We start from the raw sequence: 14,630 nt of genomic DNA, 5'->3' as shown, positions 1-14,630 counted from the left end.
ACCATTTTACACAAGGGATGTGAGCATCCATGGACTTTGGTATTGTGGGGCGGGGCAGGGGGTTGGTTCTGGAACCAGTCATCCTGCAGAGAGACGGATGCTTGGAGGGCTGTGAATGTGAACATACGTTGGTGCGGAGTTTACTCTGTGCATGCATGCTGCTGCTACTGCTGCTAAGTCGCTTCAGTCGTGTCCGACTCTGTGCGACCCCATAGACGGCAGCCCACCCGGCCCCCTGGCCCTGGGATCCTCCAGGCACACGCATTTGCCAAGTCACCGCAGCTGTGTCTGACTCTGCACTCCCATGGACTGTAGCCTGCTGGACTTAAGCCATTCTCCTGGGGCTTCCCAGGTGGCGCTAGTGGTAAAGAACCCGCCTGCCAATGCAGGAGACATTAAGAGACATGGGTTCCATCCCTGGGTCAAGAAGATCCCCTAGAGGAGGGCATGGCAACCCACTCCAGTATTCTCGCCTGGAGAATCAATCCCGTGGACAATGGAGCCTGGTGGGCGACAGTCCAGGGACTCACAAAGCATCAGACACAGCTGAAATGACGTAACACGGCGCAAGCTATTTTCCAGGAGGCCTTTTCTTTCATGACGTCTCTCTATCGCTTTTTTTTTTTTTGCCACACCAGGCAGGATCCTAGTTTCTAGACCAGGGACTGAACCCGGGCCCTCCACAGTGAAAGGCTGGAGTCCTAACCACTGGACAGCCAGGGAATTCCCTCAAGGATGCTTCCTTTCCCGTGTGGTTCAACTGGGAGCAAGTAATTTTCTATGTATTGAGTCTCTCTCATTTTGGTGTTAAAGCAAAGCACTGGGATTTCTCTGACTTTGAGCAGCCCCAGATGGTCCCACTTGAAAAGAGGTTGAAAGAAAGTTTAATCTTACAACCTCTTCTATAAACAATCTGAAAAAAAACCAGTTAAGTCTCCGGCTTGTGGTGCTGTCCTTCTTAAGAGGTCATGCAGCATAGTGAAGACAAAGCAGAGCTTGGAAGTGAGGGAGTTCTGGGGTCATCTCGGCTGTTGGTATAACTACACACAAGTTCACACAAGCCTGAGCTTGTTTCCACATAATCAACACTTTGCAACTTCGCTTTCCAAAAGTGAAAAGGACGCAGGAGGCCCTTGGCAATGGAAAGAGAGAGTTAAAAAAACCCATCTGTTCCAGGGAATCACAGCAGGTCCCCAAAGCACATTCACGGGGACTCCAGAAGCCTTCACAGGGCCCCCCAGCTTTCAGCCTATGTGAACACTGCACACACTGAAGACCCCGCAACCGTTTCCTTCCCAAAGCCTCACTCTCCTGTTAACTCAGCTTCAAAGGGACACCTTCCCACGCAGACCGGAAACCGGTCGTAGCTGAGCACAGCACTGTCCAACACAGCAGCCAGGAGCCATCGGGCCTGCCCAGCGCTGGACGTGCGGCCACTGGGAACCCAGACGCACCGTCCCAGCAAAATACACACGGCATTTGAAGCCTTAGTCTGAGAATATGATGTAAAGTGACGTAAGTCAGACGGAGAAAGACAAGCACTGTGGGACATCACATCCGTCTGGGACCGAAGAGAGCAGAGCTGCTAAACTCAGGGACTAGAACGGTGGTTATCAGGGCTGGGCGCGGGCAGCAGGAGCGACGCGGTTCAAGGTCCAAAGTCGCAGGTAGGAGAGAAGCTGCCCCAAAGAGCAGCGCACAGCACCGCGATGACAGACAACATCGTGCGTAGAACATCAAACCTGCAAGAGACCCGCCTCAGTTCTCCCCTCTCCCCCCAACACACACGGAACGTAAACTCCCTCAGGGAGCTCGCGCGGGTCACCTGTTGGTAACACGGGATGAACTGAGGACCGGAGCCACGCCGTCGCGTGAATGTCACCCGCCTCCGTCCGCGCGCGCTCACGGGCTCCAGGAACGGCGCAGGGGCCGGGGCCGCTCCGAGCACCCACGGGCACCGAAGAGTGGGGGCTGACGCACAGAGGCCTGGCCTCGGCCGGCCGAGCCCGCGCGGACGCACTCGCGGCTGCGCGCCGTCCCGCTGGGTCGGGTCCGGTCCCGCCGCGGCGACGGGCCGGGCGCCCTGGGCGGAAGCTGCCGGGCGCTTCCTGCGCGGGGCGGGGAGGCGAGGGCCGCGGGGGGCGGCGCGGGACCGGGGTGCGGGAGCGCGCGCTCGCGGCGCGGGCATCTCGGGGGCGCGGCCGGGGTCGGGACGGCGCTCGGCCTCCGCGCGGAGTCCCCGCGGCCTGAACTTGAACCCCGCCCCTTCCGTGACCCGAGGGACCCTGCCAAGTCCCTGGAGCCGCCGGGAACGCTTCGGACTGTTTTCTAGAATGGTGTCCACACGGTGGAAAGTTACTCTTTTTTTCCTCTCAGATATCTTGTTGGCTTAGCGTTTGCGGAGCAGAAACTGCATAGGTTTTTGTCATTGAGAATCATTTTTAAAAACTACATTTATCCCTAGTGTTTTAATTTTAACTGCAAGAAACAAATAATATTGTTTAACTTAACCCTAAGAAGTGTCCCAAAAGTAAATGCAATGCATTTACACACAACACCCAAGTGACGATCGCAGAGTAGACGCCAAAACTGCAGCTTGCGAGGGAGGGAGCAGACCTGTAACAGACCTTGTTGCTGGTTTCACGGTGCAATCAGTGCAGACAGACACGTCTTCACGAACAACTGAAGCCCCGCCCCCTTACACATTTAGTCGAATCCGAGTCCTTTTAGGTTTGCGGCTAAAGCTGACCTACTGGACTAACACTGCTCACCCTGCAGGGCAGTGAAAGGAAACTGAAGGGAATGGAGAAGACCTAAAGCATTAACTCCGGAAGGAAGTTAATCCTCCATCAGAGTCCATGCTGCCTGGGTCCCCTTTGCAGTGTTTCTTAGAAGACCTGGTCTCCGCCCTCCGATAAGTTTTAATGACAAACCACCATTTTCTAAATGACTATAGGTTCACCGAGCAGGAGACTGGAGGCGAAGCCATTGATTTGGTTCTAAAATGTGCTTTAAATCGTGCTGCATAAATAACAATGCTAGGATTCAGGCGTAAAGGGGAGAACATAAAAATTACCTTTAGTTTCACCCTCCAGCTTAAACGAGAAGTGGGAACTCCACCTGCCAGCATGCAGGTCACTCGATTTGCTCTAGCTTCTAGATTTCCTGGATCCAGCACTCCGTCTGGTCTCAAGTTTTTAATCTGCTCCCCACGTGGACATCCAGCCCATGTTCCCAGCCTGATGTGGCCATTTCTGGCAGATGCACAGGTAACTGGGCCCACGCTGCCCCTCACTCACGTAAACATTAACACAAAGGAGTGGGAGATGACTGCAGGAATAAACCCAACTCCTGCTCTAGGCTGTAAGAAACAGTGCCACACACACAACCGCAAGCACCATTATGTAAAAGGGGAGAGCAAATCTGAGTCCACGTCGGAACGGTTTCCTTTCCTTTAACCTCTGTGCTCTGCTGCTGTTGCTGCTAAGAATGCTGGGGACCTCTCAGCAGTCCAGTGGTTGAGACCACACTTCCCTGCAGAGGGCGCAGGCTCCAGCCCTGGTGAGGGAGCTCAGATCCCACATGCCCCCAAGTGCGGGCCTGTGGCCCGAAATACACAGCAGAGCCGGTTTTCAAGGCTCTGACCTTTAAAGGTGTAACACTTTTCTATTCATATACAGAGGAAAAGCTGCAGAACAAAAAGTAACATCTGTTGTGTTGGAGGTTTGTAAGAAGGTGGTGACGTGACTTAAGTGGACAGCTACCAGAGCAAAGGATTCGGACACCAAGAAGTTGCAACAACCACCCACACCCCCTTCCCTTTTAGTACAAAAGCAGCCTGATTTCTAACTCTGCTGGGCACGCGTCCACCACCTTCTTGGTCTGGCTGGCATTCTGAAGTCACTATTCCTTGCCCCCAAAACTCATCTCTCAATTTGCTAGCCTGTCGTGCCAGCAAGCAGTATGAGCTCGGACTGGCTAACAATTGTGACACGTTATCTGCAAGACCCCTGGCAAAGGACTCCGTCTGTGAAAGCTGTGAACGCCAGCGTCCCCACAAGCACCAACAGCGGGGCAGGACGGGCACCGGCAATGCTGCCTGGCAATACTCCTGGGAGGAGCTCCCATGTCGAGCTGCTAAAAACTGAAGTGAGCTGTTGCTTCTTTCAGGGATCAGCTAACCATCAGCAAAGGAAAAAAATAGGCATAGCGGGCCCAAGGCTGGACGAGATTGCAGAAAAGCAGAAGGAATGTGAATGGAGGGTGATGTGGCCGGGTCAGCAGACAGGGACACCTCTTTCTAAAAACTGAGCCAGAAATCAACCCCCAGAAATGATGTTCCTTGGAAATCCTTTCTTAGGTCAGAGATGGCTATTTTCATAGGATCTGTTTACTTACTAATTTCTGCTGGTCCTAGCCTCTCATGAGACATAAACATATTTGAAGAATGGAAATGATGTGCTTGCTCCCGCAGACCAGACTAAGAGAGAAGAGAGTTTTGAGTTTTATTCTAAATGAGCCATAGTTCAAAGTTCAGGTGCTGTTAAAAAAAAAAAAAACCTCCACTCCACTGCCCAGAAACAACACAGAATCCGTTTATTCCAATGAAGTACTCCAGCCAAACGAAAGCATGATGTGCACGTGTTTATTTGAATTACTCCTACTGAAGGTCCTTATTTCTGGAGAACAGCCAGGCATCTTGTGACCCACTCCTTCCACTCTTTAAAGGCTTCCACAGGTTTTGGCAAAGTCACCAGCTCCTCACGACTGTGTTTTGGAGTAACTCTAGGAGTGTCAGTGGACTCGGCATCAATCCACCTGACCAGTGCCTGCAAAATCAGAGAAGAGACGCATCTTTGAACATATCACAGCAGAACAGACTCAGGCACGAGAAAAACCGGATATCCCAAATCATGTGATCTGCATGGGTGACTGATGCCACCCACGGAGATGTTCCACCCGATAAGAGCTGGTCGTGGAGGAGAGACCACGCTTATCAAAGAGTGTGCACCAGAGCCACGCCCGCTGTGAGCACACGGGACAGTCACAGGACGCACGGGACAGGAGACGAGAAGGATGACACGGGTGTTTGAAGGTGGGAGGACGATTTTCTTCTTTTCTCAGCTTGCCAAGGGTTCCACGAGGCACTGCGGTGTGCATGGGGACGTGTACACACCTGAAGTTAAGTGTGCACACTGGGCTGGCAGGCACGCACACGTGCACACACACGTGCAGACAGGGACTGCGTCCCCCGTGTGGGTGGCCATACCCACGCAGGGATGCCGCACACGCTGACGTGTTTGTGGGCACCTGTGGTCATAGGGACACTCCTGCCTCCTCAATACCACCCGTCCCTCCTAACGAGTGTCACACCGCGGCCCCACATTTGGACAGATAAACCACCTCCACATAGTCTAGTTTTTAAACATGAACTTTGCTCTTCGGCGTTTTACTCTGTTCTGCAAAGGCAAGCGCTCTGGCCCTAAACAAACAGCAAATGCAGAAACCTCTTCACCAGGTCTCATTGGGGTCCAAGCGTAAGGCAAGTCAAAGCTGTTAAGATTTTCTTTGCATTTTTTTTAAACCACAGCATCCTGCTTACCTCTGCTCTAACTTCCTCTGATAAATCACCTCCAGAGAAGGGCCTAATAGCAAATGGTCACTTGCTCCTTAAGTAACCACTTCCCCACTTACTTTGTACCGGTCTCTGAGCCGGAAGCCGACGGCACTCTGCAGCTTGCGTAAGCAGATGGGGCAGAGGTCCAGCGGGCGCCGGTCGGCTTCCTCCAGGTGGTTGGAGCCTTGCATCAGGCAGGCGAGCCACTGGCAGTGCCGGAGGCCAAAGATGTGTCCGATCTCGTGGGTCAGAGTCTGCAAGACAGCCACACGGAGGCGCCTGAGTCAGCAGCAGCAAGGCGAGCTCCTCCAGAAGCAGATCCACAGGAGCCCGCTCCGCGCCGCTCGTCGCGGGGGCCTGCTCGCTGGCCCCTCACCTGCCCATGTCTCCCACCCTCCTCTGTGTGCTCCACTGCTTCCCCGGCAGGTTCTCCACCTCCCCGCCGCGGACACCACAGATCACACCTTGGCGGGGCCGGGGGTCAGGGGGTGGTCCTATGCGCTAGCCTCCCCGCCTCTACCCCCTGGATGCTAGCAGCAGCCCCTCCCCGACGGTGACCACCAGAAGTCTGCAGACTTGTCCAACATGCCCTGGGTGGCACTCTCGCCCTGGTGGAGACCACTGTTCTAGACGGGGGACCCGCTGAAACTCAGCTCTGCAGCCCTTCCCCCAGATGCCAGGGCAGCAGGGGAGGGGAGGGGCTCCATCTGCATGATGACAAGCGGTCAAAGCAGGGAAGGCACAGCTGAGCCCCACCCCACACCCGCACAGTCAAGACTCTGCTCCAGCTTCCCAGCCAGCCTCTGCACCCTCGGTTCCCCGGGCCATGCCGGGTAGTGGTACTTACGGAGTCAGAGAGACACCTGTGTGAGTGGACCCTCACGGCTAAAAGCCATGCTGCTTAAGGGCCAGCTCTACTTAGAAACCATCGTTCCATCAGGTGGTGTTCTCGACCCCAACTCACAGCCCTGGTGAATGCGGAGAAGCCGGTGTCTCCAGCCATGAAGCAGACAGACACAAGGAGACAGGATTTCCAGAGCAGGGCGGGGCAGGTGTCAGGACAGGCAGCGTGACCATCGGCTGCAGGAGGTGAGCCGGAGCCCCAGGGAGGGAAGTCTCGGGGAAGGAGCCAGCAGAGGCCCGAGGGACGCCTGTTCTCCAGGAAGGGAAACCAGGGTGCGGGGTCCTGCAGGCTTGGGGGACTGGCGATGGGGCAGCCTGACTCGATGACCATGAACTCTGGAATCAAGCTAACAGTAAGGAGGTGGGTACAGCCAAGGCTGTGTGTTACAGGACAAAAAACAGGCCCAGATGCTGTACATGTCAGTATAAGAGTATCCCCATTTAAATTGTTTTTATTGATAATTTCAGTCAAGCGATATCCACTAAAAGTGTATAAACACCACCAAGTCACTGATATAGTGACCTTCAGGACTGGGGGTATATAATGTCAAAGGACTCCGATCTCTTACAAGCCACTGCTGACACATCACGTGAGCCACCCACCTTACACGAGCGGAGCAGCAGCACACTGGTGGCCTCAGGAAGGTAATAGTCATCGAACACCGAGTAGTCACTCGAAGACTTCCTCTCCAGCTTCTTCAGCTTGCCTTTGTAGTGTGAGCTGTAGAAGTCCGTGCCGTACCTGGCAAAGCTGAATATCCCCACACCTGGGGGAAGACGACAAGCCAGCACACGGTGAGATGAAGGTTCCCTCCTCTGGGGGAACTACCAGTTAAGGGCCTGCTTGGGCACCTGGCCAGGGCATGCCCGCAGCCCCCTGGGCTCAGGGAGGTCTGCCCAACAAGGGGACTTCTGCCCCAGGTTCCTGAGAGCCTTCTGCTGTCCAACCTGCTCTGCTCTGTACAACTCAGAGGTCTTGAGGTCCAATTCTTCAGAAAAAGAAAGTTCCACAGAGTTTGTTTTCTTTTTCCCCATAAAATATTTTCTCAGGAATTCCTTGGCAGTCCAGTGGTTTAGACTCTGCACTTTCACTGCTAAGCACCAGGGTTCAATCCCTGCTTGACGAACTAAGATCCTGCAAGCCTCGTGGGGCAGCCAAAAAAAAAAATTTTTCTTAAATCGCCCCAATCAAGTATTCCAAAAGGAGCAGCAGGGTTCAGGACCACGGGCGCTCACGCTCTCTCTGGAAAACTGCGGGAAACGGGTCTCCGGGCAGGCACACCCCTAAGGCGCCTGTCCTTCCCTCTTCCCTCTGCCCGCTGCTGCCCCCCAGCACCTTGGAGACCACACTTGGACCCCACTTTCAGACTGAAGAACCTCCCCCGTCCTCCCATCTGTAAACAGCACGGCTCTCTCTATGGCTGGCACCAGTGACCAGAACAAACACGCCTGTAACTGACTTCCTGTGACACTTCAGCTAGTTTCGGCCATCTCCGTACGCGGAGAACAGACACACACAGCTCACTCTACAGGGGCTGACCGCTTTACAGTCCAGCTGGTCTACATGGTCTCTTTCATGCAGGCTTCTCTTTCAGTTGCTAGTTTGAAAGTAATACAGAACTTTTTTGTTAAGGAAATAAATTCATAGTAAGTTTGTCAAACCTAAATTTGATCCAAAAAGAATGCGCCTCACCGCACCTCCATATTTGAAATATAGAGAAAAGGGCGTTCTAGAAGTTAAAAAAAAACTAAACCTACTCACTCCCAAGTGACGTCCTTTGACCAAACAAAAGTTGGCACATTTCACTACAACACCTTTGAAAGTATAAGTTGCTCAGTCCTGTCCGACTCTTTGTGACCCCATGGACAGTCCATGGAATTCTCTAGGCCAGAATACTGGAGTGGGTAGCCGCTCCCTCTCCAGGGGATCTTCCCAACCTAGGGATCGAACCCAGGTCTCCTGCATTGCAGGCAGATTCTTAACCAACTGAGCCACCAGGGAAGCCCATAATACCTTGAGCAAGAAAATTTTTTTTCTAGTAATCCTACAAATACATTATTTCCTTTAGTAATTAAATATCTCAATTTTAAAACACCGATCTTTATAAACCTGCCGAGAACAAAGTCACCTGCAGTAAGGAGACCCCCTCACCGCAGGGCTCAGCAACCCTGCTCCCTCATTACATCTTCTCTCACGTCATGCAAAATTTAAGAAACTTATTGGGGAACAAAAAAGCAGCAGAAACACTTGGGGAGAATGCTTCCTGACCTCCTCAAATGCATAAGATAAATTGGTTAACAATATCTAGATAAAAATTGTTTAAAAATGTTTAATGATTCTATTTCTCTCAAGTTAATAATAAAGGATTTGTCTCATACAACTTTTTGGTTCACTCTTTTTTTTTCTGATAGAAGGCTCGTACAAAAAACATCAGCAGGACAGCACTGACCCAGGCCTCTCAGAGAGCACTAGGGGGTCACCGCGGGGGGGCAGGCAGATGTGGGTGGGCACTCGCTCGTGCTCAGCTGCTCAGCCGTGTCCAGCTCTTTGCAGCCCCGCAGACTGCAGCCTGCCAGGCTCCTCTGTCCATGGGATTGTTCAGGCAAGAAAGCTGGAGTGGGTAGCCATTTCTTCCTCCAGGGGATCTTCCCGACCCAGGGATCTAACCTGCATCTCTTGTGTGTCCTGCACTGGCAGGCGGATTCTTCACCGCTAGTGTCACCTGGGAAGCCCCGTGCCTTAATGGGTGTAGGGCTGAGGGACTATGAAGACTACAAATGGAGAATGAGAATGAAGGAAGGGCAGAAAAAGAGGCCCCACAGCATCCTGGGCCCCAGATCCGACAAATGGGGAAGAGGGGGATCTGACAGGGAGAAGCCCTTGGTAGCAAGAGCTCCCTACCCTGCCACCCTGGGGCTCACACACTCCAGACTGACAGTCCGTCTGTGAACCCTGAGCTCGCACAGCCCAGCCCCTGCTATCTGTTCCTGCCCCCAGAACGACAGTGGGCAACCATGCCCCTCAGCTCAGTGGACTTCTCCCCTTCGAACCTGTCTTAGATCCTGAGGGATGTAGGCAGAAAAACAAGAGCAGAAATGGAAGGGTGGGAGAAGTGGAGAGAAGGCAAAAAAAAAAAAAGAAAAAAAACCCAAATAGGCAAATATATGACTTCCTTATAGAGCCTTTTCCTCCCCAGTGTTAAAAGGCAGGGTTCCCTGTGAGTCACAGTTAAGCTTATTTCAAGTCAAAGACTGAAACTGACCATAAATAACAAAACGTCTGTTCTGAGACACAGGATGTGAAGCGCACACTTATAAATCAGTGCACAGCGACCTCATCTAATGACAACTACGGAAAGAGCTGAAAAACAATTAGCGCCATTTCTGCTTCCATTAATAACAGTTCAAATATCCTTATTTGATTCACCTTGTCACTGAACTATCTCCATTTGCCATCTGTTGCACTGAATGTCTACATATGTGCCAGCCATAACTACACACTTTCTATGGATCAGCAATTTTATGTAAATGATCTCAAAACAGCACAGTCAAACAGGTATTATTAGCTCCAAGGTGGTGCTAGCAGGCAGTGAACAGCCAAGCTGGGGGGACGGGAACGGACCCAGATCATCAGGGCCTATCCAGAGCATCCTTTCCACCACGGCAGGATGCTGCACCAGAAATACTACAAGGCCTTCACATCTAAACTGTAATTGGAAGGGGAAAAAACTGTAATTGGTTGGAATTTTTTCTCTCTTTCAAAATCTTCACACAGAGTCTCAAGCTGAGCAAGTTTCTACCAACAATGTCAAAAAGGAATACCCTCTGTCAAAGAAGCCTGTCCAAAGACAAAATTCCAGGAGTCTCTTGGGTAAAGATCGATCATCGTTACTCCCACAACACAAAAGGCATCTTCGGGTTTCTTCTTTTTTAAGAACGTCAGGATCTGCCCTATTAAAAAAAAATTATGTTTAAGATATATTTGTGTGTGTGTGTGTGTACATATACCTACATACTTTACTCAATTCAAGCTGTAAGGCTGCCCCGTTCACCTGCATGAATCTGAAGGTTCAGTGTGCTATCGTTGATTCTAAAGGAACATCTGGTTGCAGAGACAGGAATCGGCTCTAGGAGTTTGACTGTCAACCCGTAGAAGAAGGCTTCACAGTAGCCCTTGAGCCATTTCAAATATTCTTCACTGATACTTCTGGTGTTTCCCAGCAATCCTATGACAGATACAGAAGAAAATTTAAAGAGAGATTTTGAGATGATCAGAACAGTCTTTACCTCAGTCTACAGTTAGAAATGTGGAATTAGGAACAAACAAACTCTAGATTTTCAATACACAGTTACCGTTCACTAAGGTGAACACAGATTAGAAAGAAAACCTGACTCCCTGGTGGCTCAATGGTAAGGAACCTGCCTGCCAACGCAGGAGACACAGGCTGGATCCCTGGTCTGGGAAGATCCCCCAGGCCTGGGAGCAACTAAGCCCAGGTGCCACAACCACTGAGCCTGTGCTCGATAGCTCGGGAGCAGAGACTACTGAGCCCATGTGTTGCAACTACCAAGGCTCGCACGCCCTAGGCCTGCGTTCTCCAACAGGGCACCACAATGAGAAACCCATGCACTGCAACTACAAAGCAGGCCCTGCTTGCCCCAGCTAGAGAAGTCAAATGTGCAGCTACGAAGAACCAGCACAGTCAATAAATAAAATTTTTTGAACAAAACAAAACCTTCTCTTTCAAGGCAGTTTGGTTACCAAACTTCCACTGTGGGAACGAATGTCAAAAATGATTATAAAAACTGCCCACTTGAATGAGACGGACAAGGCAAACTGTCCACGGCAACAGCACCATCACAAAACCAAACCAAACCCAGCATACTGGCAAGACGCACCAATGCACTGTATGTAAATAGTCTGCTTCCCCGGAGAAGGGCTCTTTCTGTGAAGATTACTGAAAAACTGTTCAAAGTCTTGCGGAGCCTCAGGATGGGAGATTATCCAGTCCGATGGAGAATGCAAAGTAATGGGTCCAAAGAGATCGCTGTGGGGCCGGAAGGCCTCGTTCAGCAGGCGCTGCTCCCCGGGGTCCAACTGCTCATACTGCTTCACAAGCTCTGGGTTCTTTGAGATGAGGGCCGTCTTCAGGGTGTGTTCAGAGTGCCCTACCGTTTGCATCTGCCAGAAGGACACACGTGGTCACACAGACCATGCATATCCAAACTGGGGTCTTTACAGACATCACTTATTTCTCCTAGAATGAAATGACTGATTGCTAACGCCTGGGCGTCATCACCAGAGGACTGCCCGCTTCCACCGTTTCTAATCAGTTTCTTAGGGGGGCTTCCCTGGTGGTCCAGTGGTTAAGAATCTGACCTGCAACGCAGGAGATGCAGGTTCCATACACAGTCAAGCATAAGATCCCACACGCCTCGAAGCGACTAAGCCTGTGAGCCACAACGAGAGAGTCTATGAGGCCCAGTGAAAGGCCTCACAGGTCGCAAGGAAGATACTGTGGGATGTAACCAGAACCCAACGGCAGCCCAATTAAAAAAAAAAAAGTCAATTTCTTGGGGAGAGTATCTGAAAGAGTGTAAAGACAATCATGAGATTCATTCCTCCACCTCTTAGGGAACCTGCTCCCACTATAAACGTTCGTGGTCACCCTAAGACACGACCCGATTCCCTATTTCCTCGCCCTTTGGGTAATAATGATATTAGGAGCTGACACATGAGAGCCACATGAAACACATCCTCTCCCACGTGACTCAAAGACGTTCCCGACCAAAGGGAAGTGCAACTCATGTTAAGTCCTGCGTTTCTGTAACTTGGCTGCAGGCTGATAACGGATCTCGGCCACTGAGGTGGTGTCACCCTGGGGAAGCCGTCAGGGGACCGACCAGGAGCCAGACTCACGCTGACAGATCTCTTCCGCTCACACGGCGTCCCCGCCTAGAGAGGTCATCCCTCCGCGTGACCGGCTCACAGCTGCTCCCCGAGGGGTCTGGGTGAGGGAAGGAGAGAAACGGGACGTCAGTGTGCGGAGCCCGCCGCGCTGCCTAACCGGGTTTTCTGCAGTTTAACGATGGGGGTGCGGGGGGGGATTTTTAGAGAATGGCTGTCCCCGTTGAGGGCTGAACTCCGGGGTCCAGGGCCAACTCCAGAACGAAGCTCTCTCTTGGCTGGGCTCGCCTGGGAGCTGAGACGGGTCCTCACCGCTGCTATGGGGCCCAGTCCCGTCCGGTCGGCCCACCTTCACCGGCGGGGCGGCTCCCGCCGCGGCCCCGCCTTAGCGGGCCGGCCCGTCTGCGCCTGCGCGGGAGCCACCACCCTGAGGGGAAAACGGCGGCGTCAGGGGTCAGAGGCCGCCTCCGGATGCCCGGCTAGGCCCGGCTCCCCCGAGACGCCCCCGCGTCCGCCGCGGCGGCGGCTCCTCTCACACCCTCCCCCGCCCCTCGAACGCGACTGTCCCCCGCCTCCACCAGCAGGCGGCCCGGCCCCCCGTACCCTCCCTTCATCCTCACCCCGCAAGGCGTCAACGCCTCCCCGCCCCCGGCGGCGGCCCCAAGCGCGTGCGCATCGCGCCCTGCGCCGTGCCCCGCCCCTTCGCGCACTGCCACGCCCCCGCGCTCCCCGCTCCGCCACGCCGTAGCACACACGCTCCGTCGCCCCGCCCCTTTGCGCCCCGCCACGCCCACACGCTCCCCGCACGCAATGCCGTAGCACGCACGCTCCGTCGCCCCGCCCCTCCGCGCCCGCCACGCCCAGCGCGAGGCCGTCCCGCAGGCAAGGAGCCCGAGTACTAGTGGCCGCTGCTTCCCCTACGCCGTCGAGCGAAGCGCGGTCGCGAGGGGGCGACCAGGCGCCGAGATCCGCCCCACGCTCCCCTTTCCGCGCTGCCGTCCGGGGGCGCCGCTGTCCGGCCACGCCTGCGCCGCGGGGTCAGCTGTTTGTGCGCGTGCCGGGTTGGCTGTGGGTGCGAGCGGCGCCCCAGGCGAGACGAGTCCCCGGCGCGGGAGCGAGTCCGCGGGTGGACGCGCGGCCTGGGCGTGGAGGCGGCGTCCAGGGCACGCGACCCGGGCCGGGCTTCTCTTCCCCGGGACGCGCCCCTTGGTGGGACTTGAGCCCCGCAGCCTCAGAGTGCAGGACGGAAGGGGCAGCTCCGATCCCGAGGGCTTGGGCAGGCTGAAAAGGCGCGGGGTCAAAGTGCAGGCTCCCCGGCCCAGCCCAGTGCTGCCCATTCGCACGGCCCTTCCCCTTCGACGTGGGGGTCTCCTGTCGGCCTCCTCCTCCCTCCTCTCTGACCGGCTCCCTTCACTCTCCCTCCAGTTCGTGCGCTCGCAGCCCCTCTGTCCTGGCAGCTACCTGAAGCCCGGGGAACACCTAACCCTTTATAACCGTTTCCCCATACCTTTTTTCATACCTGTCCTAAAGGGGCGCCCGACTCCCGGCACCTAACCCCAGACATCCCTGCTGCCCCTTTTCCCTCCCCACCTTGCCTGGTGGCTCAGCTTCCCTGGTAAAGAATCCGCCTGCGATGCAGGAGACCCCGGTTCGATTCCTGGATCCTGGGTCGGGAAGATCTGCTGGAGAAGGGCTAGGCTACCCACTCCAGTATTCTTGGGCTTCCCTTAGGGCTCAGCTGGTAAAGAATCCACGCAATGTGGGAGACCTGGGTATGATCCCTGGGTTGGAAAGATCCCCTGGAGAAGGGAAAGGCTACCCACTCCAGTATTCTGGCCTGGAGAATTCCATGGACTAACCCATGGGGTCTCGAAGAGTGGGACATGACTGAGTGACTTTGACTTCACTTTCACCTCCTCCCCCGCCCCAGCATTCACTCAAAAATGCCTCTACATTCAGGTTTTCATTCCAAGCCCCTGTCCTGCCACTGCCAAGTAACCTCTTGGAAGAGGTTCTCCTGATTAGAAATGAGTCTGTGTGCCAGTCATCCTTGTTCAAAAAGAAAATTTGTAACAAAATTAGAAGGATAAAGAAATGCAGTGGCACTGCCCCCAGCAGGTTTTGGAATAAAAGTTCAGTTCAGTCCAATCGCTCAGTCATGTCCGACTCTTTGCGACCTCATGAATTGCAGAATGCCAGGTC

General features: G+C 53.8%; 2 protein-coding genes across 24 annotated transcripts in view; both read right to left on the bottom strand.

Annotated features, from left to right (window-relative positions):
- The window catches only part of ARSG (arylsulfatase G), a 103,262-nt gene extending 101,177 nt beyond the window's left edge, over positions 1-2,085 (bottom strand). For all 14 annotated transcript variants that reach the window (XM_086355826.1, XM_086355830.1, XM_086355829.1 and 11 more), the window contains exon 1: positions 1,826-2,085. The gene's annotated coding sequence lies outside the window, so the exon portion shown is untranslated. The remainder of the gene's footprint in view (positions 1-1,825) is intronic.
- Positions 2,086-4,631: 2,546 nt separating this feature from the next.
- Positions 4,632-13,078, bottom strand: AMZ2 (archaelysin family metallopeptidase 2). Of its 10 annotated transcripts, none has more exons than XM_086355860.1 (10): positions 13,032-13,078; positions 12,741-12,855; positions 12,441-12,528; positions 11,901-11,971; positions 11,420-11,702; positions 10,573-10,746; positions 10,343-10,471; positions 7,124-7,287; positions 5,695-5,871; positions 4,632-4,829 (listed from the first exon to the last, which is right to left on the bottom strand). In XM_086355860.1, exons 4-10 carry the CDS (start codon positions 11,925-11,927, stop codon positions 4,674-4,676), a joined length of 1,110 nt encoding a protein of 369 aa, XP_086211986.1. In that variant the 5' UTR covers positions 11,928-11,971; positions 12,441-12,528; positions 12,741-12,855; positions 13,032-13,078; the 3' UTR covers positions 4,632-4,673. The 10 variants fall into 10 exon arrangements, with proteins under 10 accessions (XP_086211986.1, XP_086211984.1, XP_086211989.1 ...); XM_086355858.1 differs by having other exon boundaries at positions 13,049-13,078; XM_086355863.1 differs by lacking the exon at positions 11,901-11,971.
- Between the last annotated feature and the right edge of the window lie 1,552 nt (positions 13,079-14,630).

The sequence above is a fragment of the Bos grunniens genome, chromosome 19, assembly GCF_055505025.1.
Source record: "Bos grunniens cultivar Pamir isolate PY7600 chromosome 19, Bosgru_T2T1.0, whole genome shotgun sequence".
NCBI lineage: Eukaryota > Metazoa > Chordata > Mammalia > Artiodactyla > Bovidae > Bos > Bos grunniens.
This window is presented reverse-complemented; position numbering and strand designations above follow the sequence as displayed.